This window comes from Heptranchias perlo, chromosome 1 (assembly GCF_035084215.1).
Source record: "Heptranchias perlo isolate sHepPer1 chromosome 1, sHepPer1.hap1, whole genome shotgun sequence".
NCBI lineage: Eukaryota > Metazoa > Chordata > Chondrichthyes > Hexanchiformes > Hexanchidae > Heptranchias > Heptranchias perlo.
Genome location: NC_090325.1, coordinates 34,945,521 through 34,970,104, shown reverse-complemented (window position 1 = coordinate 34,970,104; position 24,584 = coordinate 34,945,521). Strand labels below are relative to the sequence as shown.

The 24,584-nt window shown below is 44.5% G+C and overlaps 1 protein-coding gene across 1 annotated transcript in view; it reads right to left on the bottom strand.

The window, feature by feature from the left end:
* The window catches only part of dcc (DCC netrin 1 receptor), a gene marked incomplete at its 5' end in the record, with an annotated part of 787,692 nt that overhangs the window by 14,972 nt on the left and 748,136 nt on the right, over positions 1 to 24,584 (bottom strand). Inside the window, 2 exons of the mRNA XM_067983624.1 lie at positions 12,475 to 12,693; positions 16,432 to 16,581. Coding sequence (XP_067839725.1) covers positions 12,475 to 12,693; positions 16,432 to 16,581 — 369 coding nt within the window. The remainder of the gene's footprint in view (positions 1 to 12,474; positions 12,694 to 16,431; positions 16,582 to 24,584) is intronic.

Genomic DNA, 24,584 nt, shown 5'->3' with positions numbered 1-24,584 from the left:
ACTGAAGTCTGAATGTTAGGAATTTGTTTTTATATCACATGCGTTAAAGTAATTTCAATATTTTTTTATCGTCTCTGCTTTTGACACTTCTGAAGCTGAGGTGGAGAAGGGTGGAGGAGTGGCAGGGGGGGGGGGCGGTGGGGATTTCTTAAAGATAGTCAACTTTCTGACAGGGAAGTTGAACTCAGACCAATTGACTACTTGTCCACTTTAGCCTCAGTTGAGACTATTGGACCATCTTGCAGTTTACGAGGCGGAAAAAAATCAAACTCAATTCCGCAACACTGTGAAGTGCTTTTTAGTCCTGTTATGCTTCCTGACATATTGATCAAAGGCTGAAAAGGCTGTTACTGAGTGCAAGATTTACAGAAATGCGCTGTAATATTGGAAGAACAGCACCCGTTGATAAAAAAGGTACAGCATAAAGACGCACAGTGAAACCTCCCATATTAGGGGTTGCTTTGCCAACTGTACCAAATTGCCAGCCTAAGATAAATGACTGTTTAATCTAAATTCACTTGAAGTGCATCAAATCATTACCTGTGCTGATTAGATGCACTTAATTTCAGCAGATTTTATCCCCTTTCTGTTGTCCTGTTATCTACGTGTTGGCTGCCTAGAAAATAGACTAAATAAATAGGCTAAGACAATATGAAGCAGATTGTTTGGTGACAGTCCTTCACAATAGCACAACTATAATACTTTCATTAATTTATATTCTAGACAATCTACTGGTGAGTATGGGTTAAGTATGGGTTGATTGGTATATTTCCGGCTCAACAAGGAAGGAGGCATTGCTGGATCTGGTTTTGGGGAATGAGGTGGGTCAAGTGGAGCAAGTGTCAGTGGGGGAACATTTAGAGAAGAGTGATCATAGTATCATAAGGTTTAGATTAGTTATGGAAAAGGACAAGGAGCAATCTAGAGTAAAAATACTTAATTGGAGGAGGGCCAATTTCAGTGGGTTGAGAACGGATCTGGCCCAAGTAAATTGAAATCAAAAATTGGCAGGCAAAACTGTAGTTGAACGATGGGCGGGCTTTAAAGAGGAGATGGTTCGGGCACAATCTAGGTACATTCCCATGGGGGGGAAAGGTACAGCAACCAGAGCTCCCTGGATGACGAAAGAGATAGAGAGTAAGATGAAGCAGGAAAAGGATGCGTATAACAGATGTCAAGTTGATAATACAAGTGAATATAGACAGTACAGAGGAGAAGTGAAAAAGGAAATAAGAGGGACAAAGAGAGAATATGAGAATAGACTGGTGGCTAACATAAAAGGGAATTGAAAAGTCTTCAATAGACATATAAATAGTAAACGGGTAGTAAGAGGAGGGGTGAGGCCGATTAGGGACCAAAAAGTAGATCTACGCACGGAGGCAGAGAAAGTAACAACATGAGGAATAGGAGCAGGAGTAGGCCTTACGGCCCCTCGAGCCTGTTCCGCCATTCAATAAGATCATGGCTGATCTTCGAACATATCACCACTTTCTCACCCGATCCCCATATCCCTTGATTCCCATAGAGTCCAAAAATCTATCTAGAGGGCATGGCTGAGGTATTAATTAGTACTTTGCATCTGTCTTTACCATGGAAGAAGATGCTGCCAAAGTCACAGTTAAAGAGGAGGTAGTTGAGATACTGGATGGGCTAAAAATGGATAAAGATGAGGTACTAGAAAGGCTGGCAGTACTTAAAGTAGATAAGTCATCCGGTCCAGATGAGATGCATCCTAGGTTGCTGAGGGAAGTAAGAGTGGAAGTTGCAGAGGTGCTGGCCACAATCTTCCAATCCTCCTTAGATATGGGGGTGGTGCCAGAGGACTAGAGAATTGCAAATGTTATGCCCTTATTCAAAAAAGGGTGTAAAGATAAACCTGGCAACTATAGGCCAGTCATTTCAACCTCGGGTGGGGAAGCTTTTAGAAATGATAATCTGGGACAAAATTAATAGTCACTTGGACAAGTGTGGATTAATAAAGGAAAACCAGCACGGATTTGTTAAAGGCAAATCACGTTTAACTAACTTGATTGAGTTTTTTGATGAGGTAACAGAAAGGGTTGATGAGGGCAATTTGGTTGATGTGGTGTTTATGGACTTTCAAAAGGCATTTGATAAAGTGCCACATAATAGGCTTGTCAACAAAATGGAATAAAAGGGGGCAGTAGCAATATGGATACGAAATTGGCTAAGTGACGAGAAACAGAGAGTAGTGGTGAACGGTTGTTTTTCAGACTGGAGGGAGGTGTACAGTGGTGTTCCCCAAGGGACGGTACTAGGACCACAGCTTTTTTTGATATATAATAATGACTTGGACTTGGGTACAGGGCATAATTTCAAAATTTGCAGATGACACAAAACTTGGAAGTGTAGTAAATAGTGAGGAGGATAGTGATAGACTTCAAGAGGACATAGACAGGCTGGTGGAATGAACGCACACATGGCAGATCAAATTTAATGCAGAGAACTGCGAAATGATACATTTTGGCAGGAAGAATGAGGAGAGGCAATATAAACTAAATGGTACAATTCTAATGGGGGTGCAGGAACGGAGAGACCTGAAGGTATATGTGCACAAATCGTTGAAGGCGGCAGGGCAGATTGAGAAAGCAGTTAAAAAGCATACGGGATCCTGGGCTTTACAAATAGAGGCATAAGGCTCAATTTTCAAAGGGCGGCTGGATGGCAGCAGGGGTGGGGGTGGGGGGTCAATGGGTGTGCAGTAAACCCAGTTAATAAAAACTTACTGTTCTCCACGTGATCGCGAGTTAACTGGTGGCCCTTAGCGTGGCTTCTGGGTTTGCCGGCCGAAAGCTGCGCAGTGGGCGGACTGCGCACCCGCATGACAGGCTGTCAGCTGCAGCGTCTGGATTTGAAGAGCCATTGCTCCAATGGCTTTTACTGGAGCAAAGACCAAGAACACATAAAATGGAGCAGCACAGGGGCAAGGCTGCTCCAAGATTTAACGATGCCTCACTCCAGGTTCTACTGGCCGGGGTGAGGAGGAGGAGGGAAATTTTTTACCTGGCTGGTCGGAGGATGTGCCCTGCCTCTGCCATCAAGAAGGCCTGGCTCGAGGTGGCAGAGGAGGTCACCAGCAGCAGCAACATCTCCCGCACCTGGGTCCAGTGCAGGAAGCATTTCAATGACCTAACTAGGTCAGCCAAAATGAGTACACTTACTGATTCTCCTGCATTCTGTGTTCCACGTCAACCCCCACCAACTCATTCTGCACTGCCAAGACTACTCCATCACATCACTCCTCACACCCACTTAAGGCTCATCCTCAACTTGCCTGCACTTCCTCGCCTCTCCATTTGTGACCCCACCGCTACCACTCACCCCAATCCTCATCCAATATGATGTCTCTGTCCCTTGCACCTCTTTCACAGTCAGCCTCACCCAAAGTAATGCCTTCACCGGTTGGCCACTTCACCATCACTCACTCACACGTTTATACTTTCTCCCCTTCCAGGAGGAGAGAGCTCAGAATGCACACGAGATGGCGGGGACTGGAGGGGGGCCACAACAAATAGTGGTCCTCACAGCGGCGGAGGAGGAGGCCCTGGAGATCAGCCGAACCCTCGAGTGCCTGTCCGTCGGGGACGCCGAGACTGGCACCCCACAAACGTTTGGTGACACAACTTTAACATTCGTCACAAACAACATGAATTGATGTTAATAATGCTTGGCATGTTGAACACCTCAGTATGTTCATCGCAACATGACACATCTGTGATGATGCTTAATGCTGCTTTCTGATCTCTTACAGGCCGTTCAACGATCGCAGTGACGGCAGAGGACAATTCCTCAAAGGAGCTCCAGGCCTCTGAGGGCGCACCGTCACATCATAGTGAGCCATCCACCAGCGCAGATACTCACACCTCGGTGGGTCCTAGTAGTCAGTTAGTTGGGTTGGCACTTGGTGAGTCACGAAACACAAGTGAGCACGAGCAGACACTGGAGTCCGCGTCAGTGGCCACACTCCTCTCCAGGCTCTGCATGCATCAACTGGACGCAGATGTTGAACCCCGAGGGCCATCCTTTAAAAGGAAAATGATCGAGGGACAGCAGCACATTTGCGAGGTACTGGAACAGGTGTCACGCACACTCTCCACAATAGCGCAGAGGATGGAGGAGTCCAACTCCTGCATTAGTGGAATGGTGGCACAGGTATGGGAGCCATCGCCCCCCCCCCTCCACTTCCTGATGGTGTCAGTTTGAGGGGGTCCGAAAAGTTGGTCAATATGTGTAAACAGGACAATTCTGAGTGGAAACTAAGAATTCTCAGTCTAAACAGAAAGATTTCCCAGCCAAACGTTTGTCTGAGAGATCTGAGTGCCCTGCTGCAATAACTCACCTTTTATCCTCATCTGTCAAACAAGCATTTAAATGTCCAAATGGCTGCCGGCTGAAACACGGCTCCTTCAACATGGAGTGTTTCACACAGGACGGGAAACAATCTGAGGCAGAATGAAAATCCTTTCCCTGCCTCAATCACCATAAAATTAAATACTTTAACAACTTTAACAACTTTATATCAGCCCACCGGCTTTAATTGCCGGCGGGACTTCTGGATTCCTGAAGTGTGCTCGCACACAGATGCATCTGTGTGAAATGCAGAAGTCGGCGGGTTGGAGCCAGGTTCCTTTCCTGCTCGGATTTTCCCAATTTTTGTTGCCCCCCCCACCCCCAACGCACCTGGACTTCCATTTGAAAATTGAGCCCATAGAGTACAAAAGCAAGGAAGTCATGATGAACCTTTATAAAACACTGCTTCGGCCACAACTGGAGTGTTGTGTCCAATTCTAGGTACCACACTTTTGGAAGGATGTGAAGGCTTTAGAGAGGGTGCAAAAAAATGTATCAGAATGGTTCAAGGGATGAGGGACTTCAGTTATGTGGATGGACTGGAGAAGCTGGGGTTTTTCTCCTACGAGCAGAGAAGGTTGAGAGGAGATTTGATAGAAGTGATCAAAGTCATGACGGGTTTAGATAAAGTAAATAAAGAGAAACTGTTCCCTTGGCAGAAGCATCGAGAACCAGAGGACACAGATTTGAGGTGATTGGCAAAAGAATCAAAAACAACATGAGGATAAACCTTTTTATGCAGCGTAGTGATGATCTGGAAAGCATGCCTGAAAGGGTGATGGAAGCAGATTCAATTGTGGCTTTCAAAAAGGAATTGGATAAATACTTGAAGGGAAAAAATTTGCAGGTCTATGGGGAAAGAATGGGGAAAGGGATTAATTGGATTGCTCTTACAAAGAGCTGGCACGGGCTCGATGGGCTGAATGGCCTCCTTCTTTGCTGTAACCATTCTATGATTCTATTCTAAGTACTGACCCGAAAAAGTGGAATTTTTGTTGGAACAAGGAGTGTGAAATAACATTAGTTCAGTTGTAAAATGTAGGGTTGTATCCTGTAAAGTCTACTATCAGACTCAATGGGGGGGGAATTGTACCTTCTCCAGCCTGATGGACACTGAGCTGGGCCAGTTAAAGTGGAGAGGGTGAATACGCAACTCCATTACTGCTCCGTTCCAACTGTAAAATCTTTAATGTTTCAGGTGTATTAGGCCCCCACCTAAGTCAGGCAGGAGCTTTACACAGCAACATCCCAACGCCAACTTAATCCAGAAGAGACAAGGATGCCCACAGTGGCCGCCCTGGAGGCTACAACCAGCTGTAAAGAACAAAGAGCCCTTTCCAGGTAAGTTTAAAACTTGTTTTTTGGGAAGTCGGCCAGCGGCATTTAATCATGCCTGGTCGTTAAAATCGGCTGGGCCTCCCGCTGCTACTCCCAGACGTGCCGGCTGCTCACTAGGACACCTTCCTGCCTGGGAGTTAAAATTCCACCCAATGGGGCTGAGTCCCACACAGCCAAGAACTACACGGTACTGAATTAACTGTTGTCAAATGTCTGACAGCAACAAATAGGTAAGCTGTCATCATGTGCCAGTATTTTATATAGATATATATCACAGCACAATGACATTAGAAAATATGAGAAAAGACTATTTAACCATCCAGTTATGTTTTTCCATTAGCAGGGCGTACACATAAATATTATTAGAGACTGAACATAGGAACAGGAGTAGGCCATTCAGCCCCTCGTGCCTGCTCCGCCATTTGATAAGATCATGGCTGATCTGTGATCTAACTCCATATCCCTTTGGCCCATATCCCTTAATACCTTTGATTGCCAAAAAGCTATCTATCTCAGATTTAAATTTAGCAATTGAGCTAGCATCAATTGCCGTTTGCGGAAGAGAGTTCCAAACTTCTACTACCCTTTGTGTGTAGAAATGTTTTCTAATCTCGCATTTAGGAGAACAGGAGAAGGTTTTCCTTATTAAATATAGAAAGAAACTTGGGGGTAATTTTAACCTAACTCGCTGGGCGGGCAAACCCCAGGATCGGGTGAAAGGTCGGTTTTACACCCCGCACAATATTACTCTCCAGTGACTTCAATGGAGAATAAAATCAGGCTGAGTGTAAAACCAGCGCTGCATCTGATCCTGTCAGTTTCCCAGCGGGTGGGTTAGGTTAAAATTACCCCCACTGTGTGTGGTTCTGTGTTTGGCCGTGTGTGAGTAAGTGAGAAGTGGGGAAGGCCATGACATGACAGGATGATACTAGCCCTGAACATAGACTTCACCTTCCTCTACTCCTCTGGTATTCTTATAGTCAAGAGTGACCAGTTGACATCCTCCCAAGGAGTCAAGGAATTATCATTTCTGGGCCACTCTCCTGTTAAAATCTGTTCCTTTACATTATGTGAATTTTTGCCCTGAAAGCAGGGAATATTGAGATATAATTTGAAGGAGCATATACACTTGATTTTTATTGGGGGGGGCGGGGAACGAGGAGTGGGAAGGATGTGGGGGAACTCGGCAACAAGCGACGAACCCAGCAAGGCCAGGGGCGTGGAGGGCCTGCCAATCTTGATGGCAGAGACATTTGAATAAATATTTGCACTGTCCTGCCCGGCACCCGGCCAGATTGACTACCGGGGAACAGGCGGCAGGAGGTCACAGCCGTCAGTCAGTGGGTGGAGGGAATTCCCTGGTTTCCCGGTGGGGGGGGACAGGCCGGACTTTCCTCTTGATTGGAGATCATGGGAATGCCTGTGCTGGCGATTCCATCAAAGATCGGGGGAATACCAGGGTTGAGGGAGGCCCAAGGTCTCCTTGAGGGATCTAGGGGGACGCACTGCCAAAGTTTTAAAACTTACCTGGGCCTCTTAAGGCCAGTTGGCTTCTCCTGCCATGTAGCTGTTGCCGGGCAGCACACAGCGCGGGACTCCCCCTTGCATGGACCTTAAAGTCACGTTGTGGCGCTGACGATATCATCGAGCCACGACTTTTGAACCTTAAGAAGGCCCCCGCCTGCTTTTAGCGGGAGCTTTGTCCAGGGCCTGAATCGGTGCCGTAAATATTACCCCGGCCAGAAACGCAGTGGCGTGGAGGCGGGATCTCGATTTTTAGGATTTTAACCCCTCGCCTGTCCCTTTCCTGCCCATCGGTGTGGGGAGGGGGTGTTTATAATCGTGGCCTGTTAGACACTTACCGACTAAACCATCAGAAGAGTATAAAATATTTCTCATTTGGAATAATCGGATAAAAGGAGTGTTCTGTTCATTACAAGGATGAAGGGCTGCTTGGTCATACTTACAAACTTTTGATGGATTAGGTATTTCTACTACATCTTCAATTGATAACACTCCTGGCAAGTGAGAACTGGGTCAATCTTCCAACTAACCTAGAATGGCAGTTTGAGATAAATGGGCGCTTAGTCTGCATTCGGATGAAGTGCACTGAATCATTACTTGCACTGATCACATAGACTTCATCCAAACAGATTGTATTCCCTTTCGGTTATCCTGGATCTATGTGTTACTTGGCTCAGACAGAGACTGATTAATTCAGCTGCGCCTGAAGAACTTTCTCCATAGAATGTATACATATTTTTAAAGCCGCTAACCAAAGCTTTTGGGACTTCATAGCTAGATCTAACTTTAACTAAGCATCAACTCCTGTATATCATTCTCTTTGGCTGATTCCAACAGCAGTCCAAGCAAATAAAGACCTATTTGAGAACCTCACTGCTATCTGCAGGGACTCTAGTGATCATTTGAAACAGGAGTCTTCTTTCCTCTGACTTTTTTTATTCATTTGTGGGATGTGGGCATCGCTGGCAAGGCCAGCATTATTTGCTCATTCCGAATTCCCTTGAGAAGGTGGTGGTGAGCTGCCTTCTTGAACCGCTGCAGTCCGTGTGGTGAAGGTTCTCCCACAGTGCTGTGAGGTAGGGAGTTCCAGGATTTTGACCCAGCGACGATGAAGGAACGGCGATACATTTCCAAGTCAGGATGGTGTGGGACTTGGAGGGGAATGTGCAGGTGGTGTTGTTCCCATGTGCCTGCTGCCCTTGTCCTTCTAGGCGGTAGAGGTCGTGGGTTTGGGAGGCGCTGTCCAAGAAGCCTTGGCGAGTTGCTGCAGTGCATCCCATAGATGGTACACACTGCAGCCACAGTGCGCCGTTGGTGAAGGGAGTGAATGTTTAGGGTGGCGAATGGGGTGTCAGTCAAGTCGGCTGTTTTGTCCTGGATGGTGTCGAGCTTCTTGAGTGTTGTTGGAGCTGCACTCATCCAGGCAAGCGGAGAGTATTCCATCACACTCCTGACTTGTGCCTTGTAGATGGTGGAAAGGCACTGGGGAGTCAGGAGGTGAGTCACTCGCCGTGGAATACCCAGCCTCTGACCTGCTCTTGTAGCCACAGTATTTATGCGGCTGGTCTAGTTAAGTTTCTGGTCAATGGTGACCCCCAGGATGTTGATGGTGGGGGATTCAGTGATGGTAATGTCATTGAATGTCAAGGGGAGGTGGTTAGACCTGCTCTTTTTGGAGATGGTCATTGCCTGGCACTTGTCTGGCGCGAATATTACTTGCCACTTATCAGCCCAAGCCTGGATGTTGTCCAGGTCTTGCTGCATGCGGGCATGGACTGCTTCATTATCTGAGGAGTTGCGGATGTACTGAACACTGTGCAGTCATCAGCGAACATCCCCATTTCTGAGCTTGTGATGGAGGGGAGGTCATTGATGAAGCAGCTGAAGATGGTTGTGTCTAGGACACTGCCCTGAGGAACTCTTGCATCTTCCTTTGTGCGAGGTATGACTCCAGCCACTGGAGAGTTTCCTCCTGATTCCCATTGACTTCAATTTTACTAGGGTTCCTTGTGCCCACTCGGTCAAATGCTGCCTTGATGTCAAGGGCAGTCACTCTCACCTCACCTCTGGAATTCAGCTCTTTTGTCCATGTTTGGACCAAGGCTGTAATGAGGTCTGGAGCCGAGTGGTCCTGGCGGAACCCAAACTGAGCATCGGTGGGCAGGTTATTGGTGAGTAAGTGCCGCTACATAGCATTGTTGACGACACCTTCCATCACTTTGCTGATGATTGAGAGTAGACTGATGGGGTGGTAATTGGCCGGATTGGGTTTGTCCTGCTTTTTGTGGACAGGACATACCTGGGCAATTTTCCACATTGTCGGGTGGATGCCAGTGTTGTAGCTGTACTGGAACAGTTTGGCTGGAGGTGTGGCTGCAGAGGAAGCTCACACAGTAGTCATAATTAGGCAGCTGGCTAATGCTAGTACTATTCTTATTATTCTAGGAATGGTAAAGAAGAAAACCAAGGTTACAGTTTTAACCTACTATTGGCTGGTTAAAAATCAATAATCTGTTGCTTTGACTCCAACAGAGAGGGAAGTCACTTCCAGATTCATTGGTTGCTTTACCGATACTGCACAATGTAAAGAAAGAGAAATAACTTGTATTGTATAGCGCCTTTCACAACCCCAGGATGTCCTAAAGCGCTTTGCAGCCAATTAAGAACTTCTTACAAATGTAACCCCACTATTTAAAAAAGGAGGGAGAGAAAAAACAGGGAATTACAGACCAGTTAGCCTAACATCAATAGTGGGGAAAATGTTAGAGTCTATTGTAAAAGATGTGATAACAGAACACTTGGAGGGCATTAACGGGATTGGACAAAGTCAGCATGGGTTTATCAAAGAGAAATCATGCTTAACAAATCTACTGGAGTTTTTTGATGATGTAACTATTAGAATAGATAGGGGAGAACCAGTGGATGTGGTGTATTTGGATTTTCAGAAGGCTTTTGATAAGGTCCCACACAAGAGATTAGTGTGCAAAATTAAAGCACATGGGATTGGGGGGAATATACTGGCATGGATTGAGAACTGGTTGACAGACAGGAACCAGAGAGTAGGAATAAACGGGTCTTTTTCCGGGTGGCAGGCAGTGACTAGTGGGGCACCGCAGGGATCAGTGCTTGGGCCCCAGCTATTCACAATATATATCAATGATTTGGATGAGGGAACTAAATGTAACATTTCCAAGTTTGCAGACGACACAAAGCTGGGGTGGAATGTGAGCTGTGAGGAGGATGCAAAGAGGCTCCAATGTGATTTAGACAAGTTGGGTGAGTGGGCAAGAACATGGCAGATGCAGTATAACGTGGATAAATGTGAGGTTATCCACTTTGGTTGTAAAAACAGAAAGGCAGATTATTATCTGAATGGTGATAGATTGGGAAAAGGGGAGGTGCAATGAGACCTGGGTGTCCTTGTACACCAGTCGTTGAAAGCGAGCATTCAGGTGCAGCAAGCAGTTAGGAAGGCGAATGGTATGTTGGCGTTCATTGCAAGAGGATTTGAGTATAGGAGCAGGGATGTCTTACTGCAGTTATACAGGGCCTTGGTGAGACCAAATCTGGAGTATTGTGTGCAATTTTGGTCTCCTTATCTGAGGAAGGATGTCCTTGCAATGGAGGGAGTGCAACAAAGGTTTACCAGACTGATTCCTGGGATGGCAGGACTGACGTATGAGGAGAGATTGGGTCGACTAGGCCTATATTCACTAGAGTTTAGAAGAACGAGAGGTGATCTCATCGAAACATATAAAATTCTAACAGGACTAGACATACTAGATGCAGGGAGGATGTTCCCAATGGCTGGGGAGTCCAGAACCAGGGGTCACAGTCTCAGGATACAGGGTATGCCATTTAGAACCGAGATGAGGAGAAATTTCTTCACTCAGAGGGTGGTGAACCTGTGGAATTCTCTACCTCAGAAGACAGTGGAGGCCAAGTCATTAAATATATTCAAGAAGGAGATAGATATATTTCTTAATGCTAAAGGGATATGGGGAAAAAGCGGGAACAGGGTACTGAGTTAGACGATCAGCCATGATCATTTTGAATGGCGGAGCAGGCCCGAAGGGCCGAATGGCCTACTCTCGCTCCTATTTTCTATGTTTCTATGTTTGAAGTGTAGCCACTGTTGTTCTGTAAGAAACAGGACAGCCAATTTGCGCACAGCAAGGTCTCACAAACAGCAATGAGATAATGACCAGATAATCTGCTTTAGTGATGTTAGTTGAAGAATAAATATTGAGGAGGACACCCCCGCTCTTCTTCAAGAAGTGCCAAGGGATGTTTTATGTCCATGTGTTTAACATCTTCAACAGTGCAGCACTCCCTCGGTACTGCACTGATGTGTCAGCCTACGATATGTGCCCAAATCTCTGGTGTGGAACTTGAACCCACAAACCTCTGACTCAGAGGCGAGAGTGATACCTCTGAGCCATGGCTAACACCTACGTTAACAAATCAGCACATTTCCCTAGCCTCACCTTTCTTTTCATTCTGTGTACTTCTGATTGCAAGGAAGTCTGGCATTCATAAATATAGCAGAGTGTGATGTTTGGTATTATCCCCATTTTACACCTTATAGAGTTTGAGGAATTCCTGTCCCCAATCTGGAACTAAACGTATTCAATGTAATGGAGTCGATCATCAGAAATTTGTTTTTAAATGATTCTTCTTTGTAATCCTCAGATAACAACACTCATTTAAATATAACCCACTGGGGGTATTCAATGCACTTTCAATAGATTTCAATCTCTATACACACCTTCATAGGTGAAGCATCAAACTGCATAAAGCAACAATCATTCTTTACTGCCTCATTAGCAGTGGTCTTAGCAGAGTGCTAACTTTAAACAGAATCCATTTATTCTTAGTTTTTGCATTTTTGTTCATCTTTTTTGTTGCTAAACTCTATTTGTAAAAATAATAAAAACTAAACACATGGAAAACCAACCAACCAACCTTTTCCTGACTGGCCCTCAGTTTTGCATAGAGCAGACACACCTCCTCAATACTTGCACTACCAGGAAGGCAGTAAAACCATTGTGGCCTTGTTGTAGTAAGCCCTCAGATTGCTCGAGCAATTGGTCAGGAGGTTCATCAACTCCAAACTGAAAATGCTGTCTTTTACATTTCAGTGCACATATCATTTCAATCACTTTCCTTAAAGTAGGTGAGGAAATTAGCACTAAACAAATACCAATTCACAAAAAGTAATCATGGCTCATTGCTGCTTACCTGGTTGAGAGAGAAGTGGCGTGTAAGGAACTTTGGGCTCCAGTGCACTCATAGGAGGAGGTAGCAGGGGGTTTGCAAAGCTGCGCAGCGGGTGAGTGGGTCGAACACAGGCCGTTGGAATCGTTCTGCTCGGAGCCTCCTCGCCTGACGGGTGCTCAGGCTGTGTCTGGGTTAACATGGATGGCTGCTGAAGATGCGACGTCTGAACCTCATTCATGGCTTTGAAAAAGAAAACAGAGGTTGGAGTGACAGTAAATAAATATCCCATTTACGACAAGAGGCTTTGGAACACACTCAACAACAACGAGAACAACTTGCATTTATATAGCGCCTTCAATGTAGCAAAACGTCCTATGGCGCTTCACAGGAGTGTTATCAAACAAAATTTGACACCGAGTCACATATTAGGACAGATCAAAGAGATGGGTTTTATGGTGCGTCTTGAAGGAGGAGAGAGAGGTAGAGAGGCAGAGAGGTTTAGGGAGGGAATTCCAGAGCTTAGGGCCTAAGCAGCTGGAGGCACGGCCACCAATGGTGGAGCAATGAAAATCGGGGAAGCACAAGGGGCCAGAATCAGAGGAGCGCAGGTATCTTGGAGGGTTGTGGGGTTGGAGGAGGTTATAGAGATAGGGAGGGGCGAAGCCATGGAGGGATTTAAAAACAAGGATGAGGATTTTAAAATCGAGGGGTTGCCAGACCGGGAGTATCTATCACATCTATCTTGTTTATGTCACAGTATCAAAATGCCCCACTAACATCACCACTTTATATATCGATGGTGGAGGAAATGTGGCTCCTATGCTTGGAACTACCAGGAGGTCAATTACAGCTCAAAAATAAAAAATTGTGCAAACTAAGTCACCTAACCTTCCTGGAAACATAAATGCTACATTAAGCCGAGAGCTCAGCAGTACAGAACTGTGGTAGACCAGCATATTGCACCACAGACTGGCGAGACTGGAAGTCCAGATCCATGATTTCCCATGGAATGAGTCCCAATCTCAACCGAACCACTTGTAGAGGCATTAAAGGATGGCACGGTCCTTTCTCACAGTCAAGTAAGAAATCGAAAAACAAATATACCTCAATGGCCAGTTGCAGAACAGAATTGCCAGATATCCAGAATGGGTTTCCTGGCTGTGCTCTTCATTTGGGAATTTCTCAAGGGAAAAATCAGTGTTTTGTAGTTTTCACAGAAACAAAAATGGACTGGATTGCAGAATGCAATCCCCGAAACACCCAGCAAAAATGCCAAAATCCCATGTAATAAACTGGAATTCTTATTTATTCAATAGCCATAAACCATGGCTATAGAGGAGAGACAAAAAATAAAATGGATGGGGGAAATAATAAATAAAATAAATTTATCAAAGTCTGATGGCATTCCACATATAGCTCCATAGGACACCATCCCCAGTTTTTCTGCCTCTCTTCTTGGATAGCTCGACTATATAGGCTGTCTGTCAACAAGTCCCAGTTATCATAGAAGTTACAACATGGAAACAGGCCCTTTGGCCCAACATATCCATGTCGCCCAGTTTATACCACTAAGCTAGTCCCAATTTCCTGCACTTGGCCCATATCCCTCTATACCCATCTTACCCATGTAACTGTCCAAATGCTTTTTAAAAGACAAAATTGTACCCGCCTCTACTACTGCCTCTGGCAGCTCGTTCCAGACACTCACCACCCTTTGAGTGAAAAAATTGCCCCTCTGGACCCTTTTGTATCTCTCCCCTCTCACCTTAAATCTATGCCCCCTCGTTATAGACTCCCCTACCTTTGGGAAAAGATTTTGACTATCTACCTTATCTATGCCCCTCATTATTTTATAGACTTCTATAAGATCACTCCTTATCCTCCTACTCTCCAGGGAAAAAAGTCCCAGTCTGTCTAACCTCCTAGATCTCTTTGTTCTATAACTCTCCCCAACGCCCTACCATTAACGGAGTAGGTCCTGGCCCGATTCGATCTACCAAAATGCATCACCTCACATTTATCTAAATTAAACTCCATCTGCCATTCATCGGCCCACTGGCCCAATTTATCAAGATCCCGTTGCAATCCTAGATAACCTTCTTCACTGTCCACAATGCCACCAATCTTGGTGTCATCTGCAAACTTACTAACCATGCCTCCTAAATTCTCATCCAAATCATTAATATAAATAACAAATAACAGCGGACCCAGCACCGATCCCTGAGGCACACCGCTGGACACAGGCATCCAGTTTGAAAAACAACCCTCTACAACCACCCTCAAAGGCACAACATTTGCTACCCTCCAATCTTCAGGCACCTCACCTGTAGCGGTGGATGATTCAAATATCTCTGCTAGGGGACCCGCAATTTCCTCCCTAACTTCCCATAACGTCCTGGGATACATTTCATCAGGTCCCGGAGATTTATCTACCTTGATGCGCGTTAAGACTTCCAGCGCCTCCCTCTCTGTAATATGTACACTCCTCAAGACATCACTATTTATTTCCCCAAGTTCCCTAACATCCATGCCTTTCTCAACCGTAAATACCAATGTGAAATATTCATTCAGGATCTCACCCATCTCTTGTGGTTCCGCACATAGATGACCTTGTTGATCCTTAAGAGGCCCTACTCTCTCCCTAGTTACTCTTTTGCCCTTTATGTATTTGTAGAAGCTCTTTGGATTCTCCTTTGCCTTATCTGCCAAAGCAATCTCATGTCCCCTTTTTGCCCTCCTGATTTCTCTCTTAACTCTACTCCGGCAATCTCTATACTCTTCAAGGGATCCACTTGATCCCAGCTGCCTATGCATGTCATATGCCTCCTTCTTCTTTTTGACTAGGGCCTCAATCTCCCGACTCATCCAATGTTCCCTACTTCTACCAGCCATGCCCTTCACTTTACAAGGAATGTGCTTACACTGAACCCTGGTTAACACACTTTTGAAAGCCTCCCACTTACCAGACGTCCCTTTGCCTGCCAACAGACTCTCCCAATCAACTTCTGAAAGTTCCAGTCTAATACCATCAAAATTGGCCTTTCCCCAATTTAGAATTTTAACTTTTGGGCCAGACCTATCCTTCTCCATAGCTATCTTAAAACTAATGGAATTATGATCACTGGTCCCAAAGTGATCCCTCACTAACACTTCTGTCACCTGCCCTTCCTTATTTCCCAAGAGGAGGTCAAGTTTTGCCCCCTCTCTAGTCGGGCCATCCACATACTGAATGAGAAATTCCTCCTGAATACACTCAACAAATTTCTCTCCATCCAAGCCCCTAATGCTATGGCTGTCCCAGTCAATGTTGGGAAAGTTAAAGTCCCCTACTATTACCACCCTATTTTTCTTGCAGCTGTCTGTAATCTCCTTACATATTTGCTCCTCCATTTCCCGTTGACTATTTGGGGGTCTGTAGTACAATCCTATCAAAGTGATCTCTCCCTTCTTATTTTTCAGTTCTACCCATATAGACTCAGTGGGCGAACCCTCGGATATATCCTCTCTCACTACTGCCATGATGTTCTCCCTAATCAAGAACGCAACTCCTCCTCCTCTCTTACCTCCTGCTCTATCTTTCCTATAGCATCTGTACCCTGGAACATTGAGCTGCCAGTCCTGCCCCTCCCTTAGCCATGTTTCAGTAATAGCTATAACATCCCAGTCCCATGTACCCATCCATGCCCTGAGTTCATCTGCCTTGCCCATCAGACTTCTTGCATTGATCAAGTGTACAGGAAATTTGAGTGCATTATTATATTGTACAGGTTCTGTGTGGTGGAAGTATTGAATTCCATAGTGCAGCAACCGTCTACTTTGATGGTAAAAATAAAACTTAAGGAGAAATATCAAATTTTCAACGTCTCGTACACATTTTTATTTTTAGCATACTCTGTTATGTGTGATGATATCTTGCTATTACTAAATGCAATAAAAACACATTCTTATATAAACATTCAATTAATAATGGATGCTTACCTGATCCAAATCCTCGATCGACTGTCAGTGTAGGGAACGGCATGGTACGTAATGGAAACTGCGGGTGGGGATATCCACATGTCGGAGACGGCAGGATGCCGGGATACTGGGCACTCTCTAGTGTTGGAACAGGAATAGCACTTACAACAGCTGCAAACAGAAAATTTAAAAAACTCATATTATTGCTGGATCACATTGTCAACAAAATAAAAAAGTTTGTCGCTAATTGCAAAAGGCAAAGCACTCGAAATATGGGAAAAAAACACATTTAAAAAGATCTTATTAAACATTTAATGTGGTTTTGGTTTTATAATTATGCTATGTTTATACAATTAGGCTACATTTTAAATTAAATCATATTTCATATTAATTCTGATTAGCAAAAGGAGACCTTCAGTTTTTGCTGGAGGACACTCAAGGGAGAGTGTCTCATGATAAATGAATTCTCCAATACACTTTAAAGGTTGGAAGACAAGGGCAACAACTTTACCGATCATGGGATGTTGTCATCACTTGCACCGATCACATCTGCCTCGGCAGATTTATTAAGTGAAAGCTTTTAATATTTTTATTCACCGTATTTGGAGTAAGCTTCACATTCCAGTGGACACCAGTTAAAAATGCACAAGTTAGAGGTAAGAAAGGATGTCAGGTAGAGTTATGGAATAAATTACTAGGGAAAGCCACTGAAAACAATGGAGATTGAGGATATGATGGGAAGGCAGGTAGGTAAGATTGATATATGAAAGGGACAGACTTTTTTTTTATTCGTTCATGGGATGTGGGCGTCGCTGGCGAGGCCAGCATTTATTGCCCATCTCTAATTGCCCTTGAGAAGGTGGTGGTGAGTCGCCTTCTTGAACTGCTGCAGTCCGTGTGGTGAAGGTTCTCCCACAGTGCTGTTAGGAAGGGAGTTCCAGGATTTTGACCCAGCGACGATGAAGGAACGGCAATATATTTCCAAGTCGGGATGGTGCGTGACTTGGAGGGGAACGCGCAGGTGGTGTTGTTCCCATGTACCTGCTGCTCTTGTCCTTCTAGGTGGTAGAGGTCGCGGGTTTGGGAGGTGCTGTTGAAGAAGCCTTGGCGAGTTGCTGCAGTGCATCCTGTGGATGGTACACACTGCAGCCACTGTGCGCCAGTGGTGAAGGGAGTGAATGTTTAGGGTGGTGGATGGGCCAAATGGGTTTTTCTTATTCTTAAAAATCCTTATTTTCTAAACTAACAAGTAAAAACAAAATACATTGCAACTTGCCTAAAACTGGCCCTAATATCATAGTATCGTAGTAAGTACAGCACAGGAGGAGGCCATTCAGCCCATCGTGCCTGTGCCGGCTCCCTTTAGACAGCAGTCTGGACATAATTGATCATCCTTCTATTAAAACATTTTGGGGTATGTTTCCACAGGGATTCTCCCGCTCACGCACTGTAACTTCGGCAGAAGAGCCATGGAAACCCTGGAAATGTAAAGTTATGATGGGCATGCGGGAGACCCTCTGTGGAAATTCACCCCGTTTGTGTCTTGTATGAATGACTGAATTGTGGAGCCCCTCTTAGAATCATAGAATCGTTACAGCAGAGAAGGAGGCCATTCGGCCCAGTGAGCCCATGCTGGCTCCTCATATGAGCAATCCAGTTAGTCCCATTCCCCTGCTCTTTCCCCGTAGCCCTGCAATTTTTTTCCCTTTGAGTATTTATCCAATTCCTTTTTGAAAGCTATGATTGAATTTACTTCCACCATCCTTTCAGGAAGTGCATTCCAGATCATAACTACTTGCTGTGTAAAAAAGTTTTTCCTCATGTCGCCTTTGGTTCTTTTGCCAATCACCTTAAATCTGTGTCCTCTGGTTCTCAACCCTTCCACCAATGGGAACAGTTTCTCTTTATTTACTTTTTCTAAACCCATCATGATTTTGAATGCTTCTATCAAAACTCTTCTCAACCTTCTCTGCTCTAAGGAGAACAATCCCAGCTTCTCCAGTCTATCCACGTAACTGAAATTCCGCCATGTGTAGATCTCCTTTTTGGTCCCTAATCGGCCCCACCCCACCTCTTACTACCCATTTACTATTTATATGCCTATAGAAGACTTTTGAATTCCCTTTTGTTTTAGCCGACAGTCTATTCTCATACTCTCTCTTATTTCCTTTTTTCACTTCTCCTCTGTAAAATTCTATATTCAGCTCGGTTCTCACTTGTATTATCAACCTAACATCTGTCATACGCCCCCTTTTCTGGCTTCATCTTACCCTCTATCTCTTTTGTCATCCAGGGAGCTCTGGCTTTGGTTGCCCTACCTTTCCCCCTCGGGGGAATGTACCTAGACTGTATCCGAACCATCTCCTCTTTAAAGGCCGCCCATTGTTCGATTACAGTTTTGCCTGCCAGTCTCTTCTCATTGTGAACCACGTGTTATTATTGGGTCAGCAGCAATCAGATTGCAAAGCCCAAAACTGAAAATGGCAGTTCCCAACCAACAACTTCACCTTCATCTTCAGTTTCTACCGCCAGCCCCAGAAAAACATAAAATAGGGCTGAGTGCTATAAAACAGCTCATATTCCTACTCTATGCTCATCCCCTCCAACTTTGCCCATCCAACCACACATACCACCACTTCCTCTGGCCCCCACCTGCACTCACTGTGCATCCCCTCTATGTATCCCCTCTACTAGTTGCCCCATGCCAACTCCCTCCATCTCCTCTGCCCATGAGCAATGCTTTGGGAGATCCAACGGTGTTATAAAATACAAATATAAAATAATGGATGTACATAACAGGTCAGTTTGCAGTTGAGAAACAGCATAGTTAGGGTAATATTTTGCATGGGATCCTTCATCCAAATTCAATGGATGGTCCCCTCAAAAGGTTACGCTATCGTTCTCTTTCAAATACTGATGGAACTGCATTTCTAATATTTTCTGTTTTTATTTCTGATAAGGTTATACTTTAGTAACATCGTACATAAGAACATAAGAATGCTTAGGAATGCGAAAGGGACATTAGGTCTAATAAGCCTACTCCTTGTTCACAGATTAAGCACACCCATGTGTCTTGTTGCCATAGATGGTGGTGAGAGTGAGAAGGGGAGGCTCAACAGTCTATTATTTACTTAACAAAAATGGAAATATCCAATTTTTAAGGCATGAGTTTACAGTACTGCTAAGAAATATCCTCATTTATTTGCAGATAGGCTGGATGGTTAATGTCCTTGACCTCCAATTTTACAGATCAATCATAAAGTCAATCATTGATTTGTCAAGATAGCAGACACTTTTGCTGAAGTGACTAATATGTTCAGTGCTACACACAGTGATAATATACATGCTGACCATGGACTAATTTCCTTAATAATGAAGATTATGCTTGCAGTTTCATCAACACAGCTATTATATTTTAAATAACTTATTATCATAGTTGAAAGCTGTGTGTCTGTAATTGGTCAGATATTATTCATTAACCCTAGAAAACTGTTGATCTTGGTTCTACCAGAATTAGTATTTGCAAAATTTTAGTGCCAAATTAATGACAAATTAATAACTGGTAGCCCTCATATTGAGTTAATTTTATTTACTGAGTCTTGACCTGCTTTTAACACTGATCCACACTCTACCCATTCTCCAGTGGCCACAACCCATACTGAAGAAGCTGATGGCAATGAGCTTGGGCAGCCTCAATCAAGTGTCTGGAGACATGGGCCAAAAACATAAAACTGCTCCAAATTTAGTGTTAAGTGGCTATCTCGCTCTGATTGACAGGATGGCCGGTGTGAGAAATTGTAAAATATCACACTAATACAGTAAGGCATAGCCTTCTGAGTTTGGAGCTGAGGTGTATTGTTAGAGCAGAGCAGAGGACGTTTAATTGCTGTAGTTGGCTGAACTGTATTTGATCTGGGAGCGCTTTATACTGACACTGGGTATGAGTTCCATCTCCCAGCATTACCAAATCCGATTCTGGGTGACCGGCTGTCCAAGAGAGCTGTGTATACTGTGGAGTCGGAAGATAACAGATGTTTATCACCAATCTAAGGCGGAGAGATTTGTGTAGCACTGGAATCAGTGCAAAATGTCGCTGCGTCGGGAACACGGCCTGAAGACATCAGCCCGAGGCTCACTAGAATTGGGCTTTGGTCTAATCTGCATAAAACCAGCGAGCTGCGGATGCCAATCGGGCGTCCCGCTGCAGCTTGCTGGTCGGGCCATTAGGAAAATCGGTCGTTTTCAACACCAAACAGGTTGGTCCTGGGAAGGGGAGCATAACCTGCTCTTCGTGGCTCCACATAAGCATAGGCATAAAAATGTTAACTTACTTTATCGGCGGCGGCCTCCAATGATCCCTTTAAGGACCGCGGGAGGCCTCTGTAGACCTGGAAAAATTGATTGATGTGCTTCGCCCAATTTATGATGAACATCAAGCGGGGTCCTAGAATGGGTGTTAGGACCCTGATTGCCATATTAAAGATGCCTAATGCCTGTTTCAGGCGGGCACCCTGGACACTTGGAAATCACCGGCTTCCAATTTGGCAGCTGGGGCACATCCAGAGGCGATCGTACCCGAGAGATCGCACTCCTAAATTGGCCCCTCCAATGCTAATTTTTTTGCCCAAAAACCGGTTGTGACAGGGACCATTTTCTCCTAAAATTCATCTGTTCTCTGGCAGGACAATCCCTCACTGCACTTCCTCATGACCCATAACATTTAAGGGATGATAAAGACACCATCTAACATCTTTGAAAGGCGAAAGACTGACAGGTTAAAGATGCTAAGTAATGTGATTGATCACATATGAAATTAATCTCAACTACAGATTCCCTTTTATTTCAATTATTATACAAGGTCAAAAAAACTTCAATCAGAGCCTCAATTTATACCTTTTCAATTTGGTGTAATAAAGTGCAGCTAAAAAACAGGGTTCCTCTCACTCATAGAAACAGTTATCCAAAATTTCAAAATCATTAACAACTCCATATTTTGACACAGACACACACTCAATAGCTGACCTCCATATCTTATAAACGCATCGTTTATTAATACTAAAACTTAGCCGTGTTCATGTCATTTCCCATTCCTCTAACCTTTAACCTTCATAGCTTGCAGCAAAATGGTATTGTGCTAATCGTTAGAAGATAATGACAAATATTGTGGACAGAGATTGTTTCATTTGAAAGATATGGGCCCTGAATTTCTGCAGGGATTGTCCGAATCTCCTTCAATACCTCGGCTGGAGATTGGAGGAACCCCACTGGTGTTTATGTTTACGGCATAAACAGATGAAAACAATTGTTCATGCTGCTTACACGTGGGTTATGTTCAATCTCCCATCAAAGTTACAGTAGGAGATTGCATGAATTCCCACGGAAATTCAGGGCCTTATAACCTATCTATAAATATTGTTGCAATTCCCGTCTGCACACTTGACTTCCTGTCACCGTGTTTTCGTATTAACTTTTTCCCATTATAATTTCATGCTCCACATTTATAATGTGTTTTTCCTATGTAAACTTGTCACGCTGATTGTGCAACAGCTTTCTCAGCTGCCTGTGCCACCTCGGCCGCCATCTTGATTTTTGTTGCATTTTTTCCAAAGTTACAATGTAAATATATTTTTCTCCCCTATTTTAAGCTGCTGCTGCCTTCCAGTCTTGTTTCTACCTGATTTTTCACCTCCCACTTCACCCATTCATTGGGATAAGGTTACCATTGTTAATGAAATTAATGTAAATACTTTAAAAAAAACTTCTCCCAGGCTTGCGTCAGCCCTAAGGTAGGTGACCTGAAATGGTAAGAAAGAAAATAAACTGACAAACGTGTCCTAGCCTCCTACTGCTGACATCAAAAGCCTCCACCTTGCAAGGAGCCTGCTCTTGATAAATGCTGTCATTTCGATCCTGCATAAACTAGGCCAGCAGAGCTAAGTTCCCAACACCGCAACCATTAAAACTTCTGACCAGCTTGCCAAAAGTTGGATGTTTGCCAGTCATCACTTAACGAGGCCGTTTGTAACTCGCATCCAGCATAAACGAGGGGTGTTGGGGGGGGGGGGTGTGGGTGGGTGGTGGTGGTGGTGGTAGCAGTCTCAAATTTACATCGCTGACCTCACTGCCCCGATCCAACAACCGCCATCTAATGTAGGATCCTGAGACGGGCGGTCCAGGCGCTCACCTGTTTCCGGCGAGAGCCTCATTACAGTATGCAAACCGGGGCCCAATGATGTATGTATGACCCCAATGTAAGTTTTATGCACCAATAGCTGGAGTGGGTTAACCAGTGGCCCTAAAAGGAAGAGCTAAGTTTTAAAAAAAATTTCTTTTGATTTTATGGGGCCAGGAGGAGCACGAATGCTTCTCCTGACCTCTAAAAACTTCTGGCCCACTGCTGGCTCTTCCACACCTCCCCCACTCCATAGCTTCCACCCCCCCCACCCCCACCTCCCCGGTAAAAGTTTAGGCTCGGCTTAGCATCTGAGCCATTGGAATTCCAGACCCCACCCCGGTGAACTTGCCGGCCTAATGTAAATGTGGCCCCGACCCCAAAATGGGTCAAGCCTCTCAACAAGGTCCTTGGGCAGGGGTTAAGATCACACTGCCTGCCGCCAGCACAAAGTCTGCTCAAACTTAAAACCGACCCCAACATTTCTGGGAGGCAATTTTCAGCCCCTGCCACACTGATGTAGTTCAGAGAGTTATTTCCCTCCTCACACTCTGCTGAGGCAGTTTACCGGTTCTCCTCCCTGGAGCAGAAGATTTTCAGCTCTCCCCGGGCAGATTTTAGCCTTTATCCTCCTTTCTTTCCTCCTCCTGCTCTCCCTTCCCTCTTCCCCCTCCATCTCCTGTCCCCCATCCCTTCCCTCCTCTGTTCTTCCTCTCCTCCTCCTCCTCCACCATCTCCTCTTCTGCTCCACCGCCTCCCTTTTATCCTCCTCCTCTTCCCTCCTTCCTCCTCTCCTTTTCCTTCTGTCTCCTTACTTCCTCCCCCCCGGCACCCTTTCCTCCCCCTCCCCACTCATCCTCCTCCTCTCATTCTCTCTTCCTCTTCCCCTCACCCTTCTCCTCCTCTTTTCCTCCATTCTCCCCCTCCTCCACCTCCTCTCCTCCTCTGCCCTTTTTTCTCAGTAACTGATATTTCTAATGTCTGAAATAAGGGTTCAAACAAAATAAATGATTCATAATATATATTTCACAATATCATGATTAAATTTATCCAGTACATTGTCTTTTGTGTCTTTTAGTGCTTTTGTTAAAGTTTTTATTTCAGGGCCTCAGCCTCTCCTAACAGCCTTGGTTTTGAATTGATATTTCTGCCAGAACTGCTAAGCTGTGAGCTGAATTTAGATTGTACAGTCTGAGCATGTATATTGTGTCTAATTTCTCAGGAGGCCTCATTATGGTAGTGTCAGCTGTTACAATGGATTAATTTTCTGTAGTTTCTAAAAGTTTCAACCCACCTGTTTTTGAAAATTATTTGAAGAAAAGCTAGAGAGCAAACTTAAAAAGCTTTAGTTAGATAATGATTATTTTGACAGTTTTTTTCCTGTTGTGGCTTCAAATGCATTAAACTGAAAATGTATTTCCTTATGCTAATGTTAGTTCAATTTTCAAAAAAAACAAACTAATAATCTCACTTCTGTTTTGTTTACAGTTAAAAAAGGTAAATGCCCTAATTCTTAACACCTGTGAGACACAAGGGGGTATTTTACTCCCCTGCGCGGCGAGAACAGTGATGAAAGATGTTAATGTGGGCTAATGGAATTCTGTCATCCCAGCAGGAAGTTAAATTTACAGGGAGGCTGGAGGAAGTAATGAAGGAAATGAAATTTTAGATAAGGCAGTCACAGATAGTATGAGGAAATTAAAGGAAGATAAAGAACTAGGCCCAGATGGATTTCATACAAGGCTACATAAAGAAATCAATCAACTTCCTACCACTAATAATTAGGGAATATAATAATAATAAGTAGGGAATTATTAGAAATAGTGCCTGATGATTTGAAAGCAGTGAACCCAACACCAATCTTTAAAAGGGGCATTGGAATGACCAATGGAAACTACAGGCCAGTGAGCCCAATATCAATTGTGGGTAAAGTATTAAAAGGTATCCTGAAAGAGAGAATAATTAAACATCTAGATATAATGGTATGGTTAGATACATATGG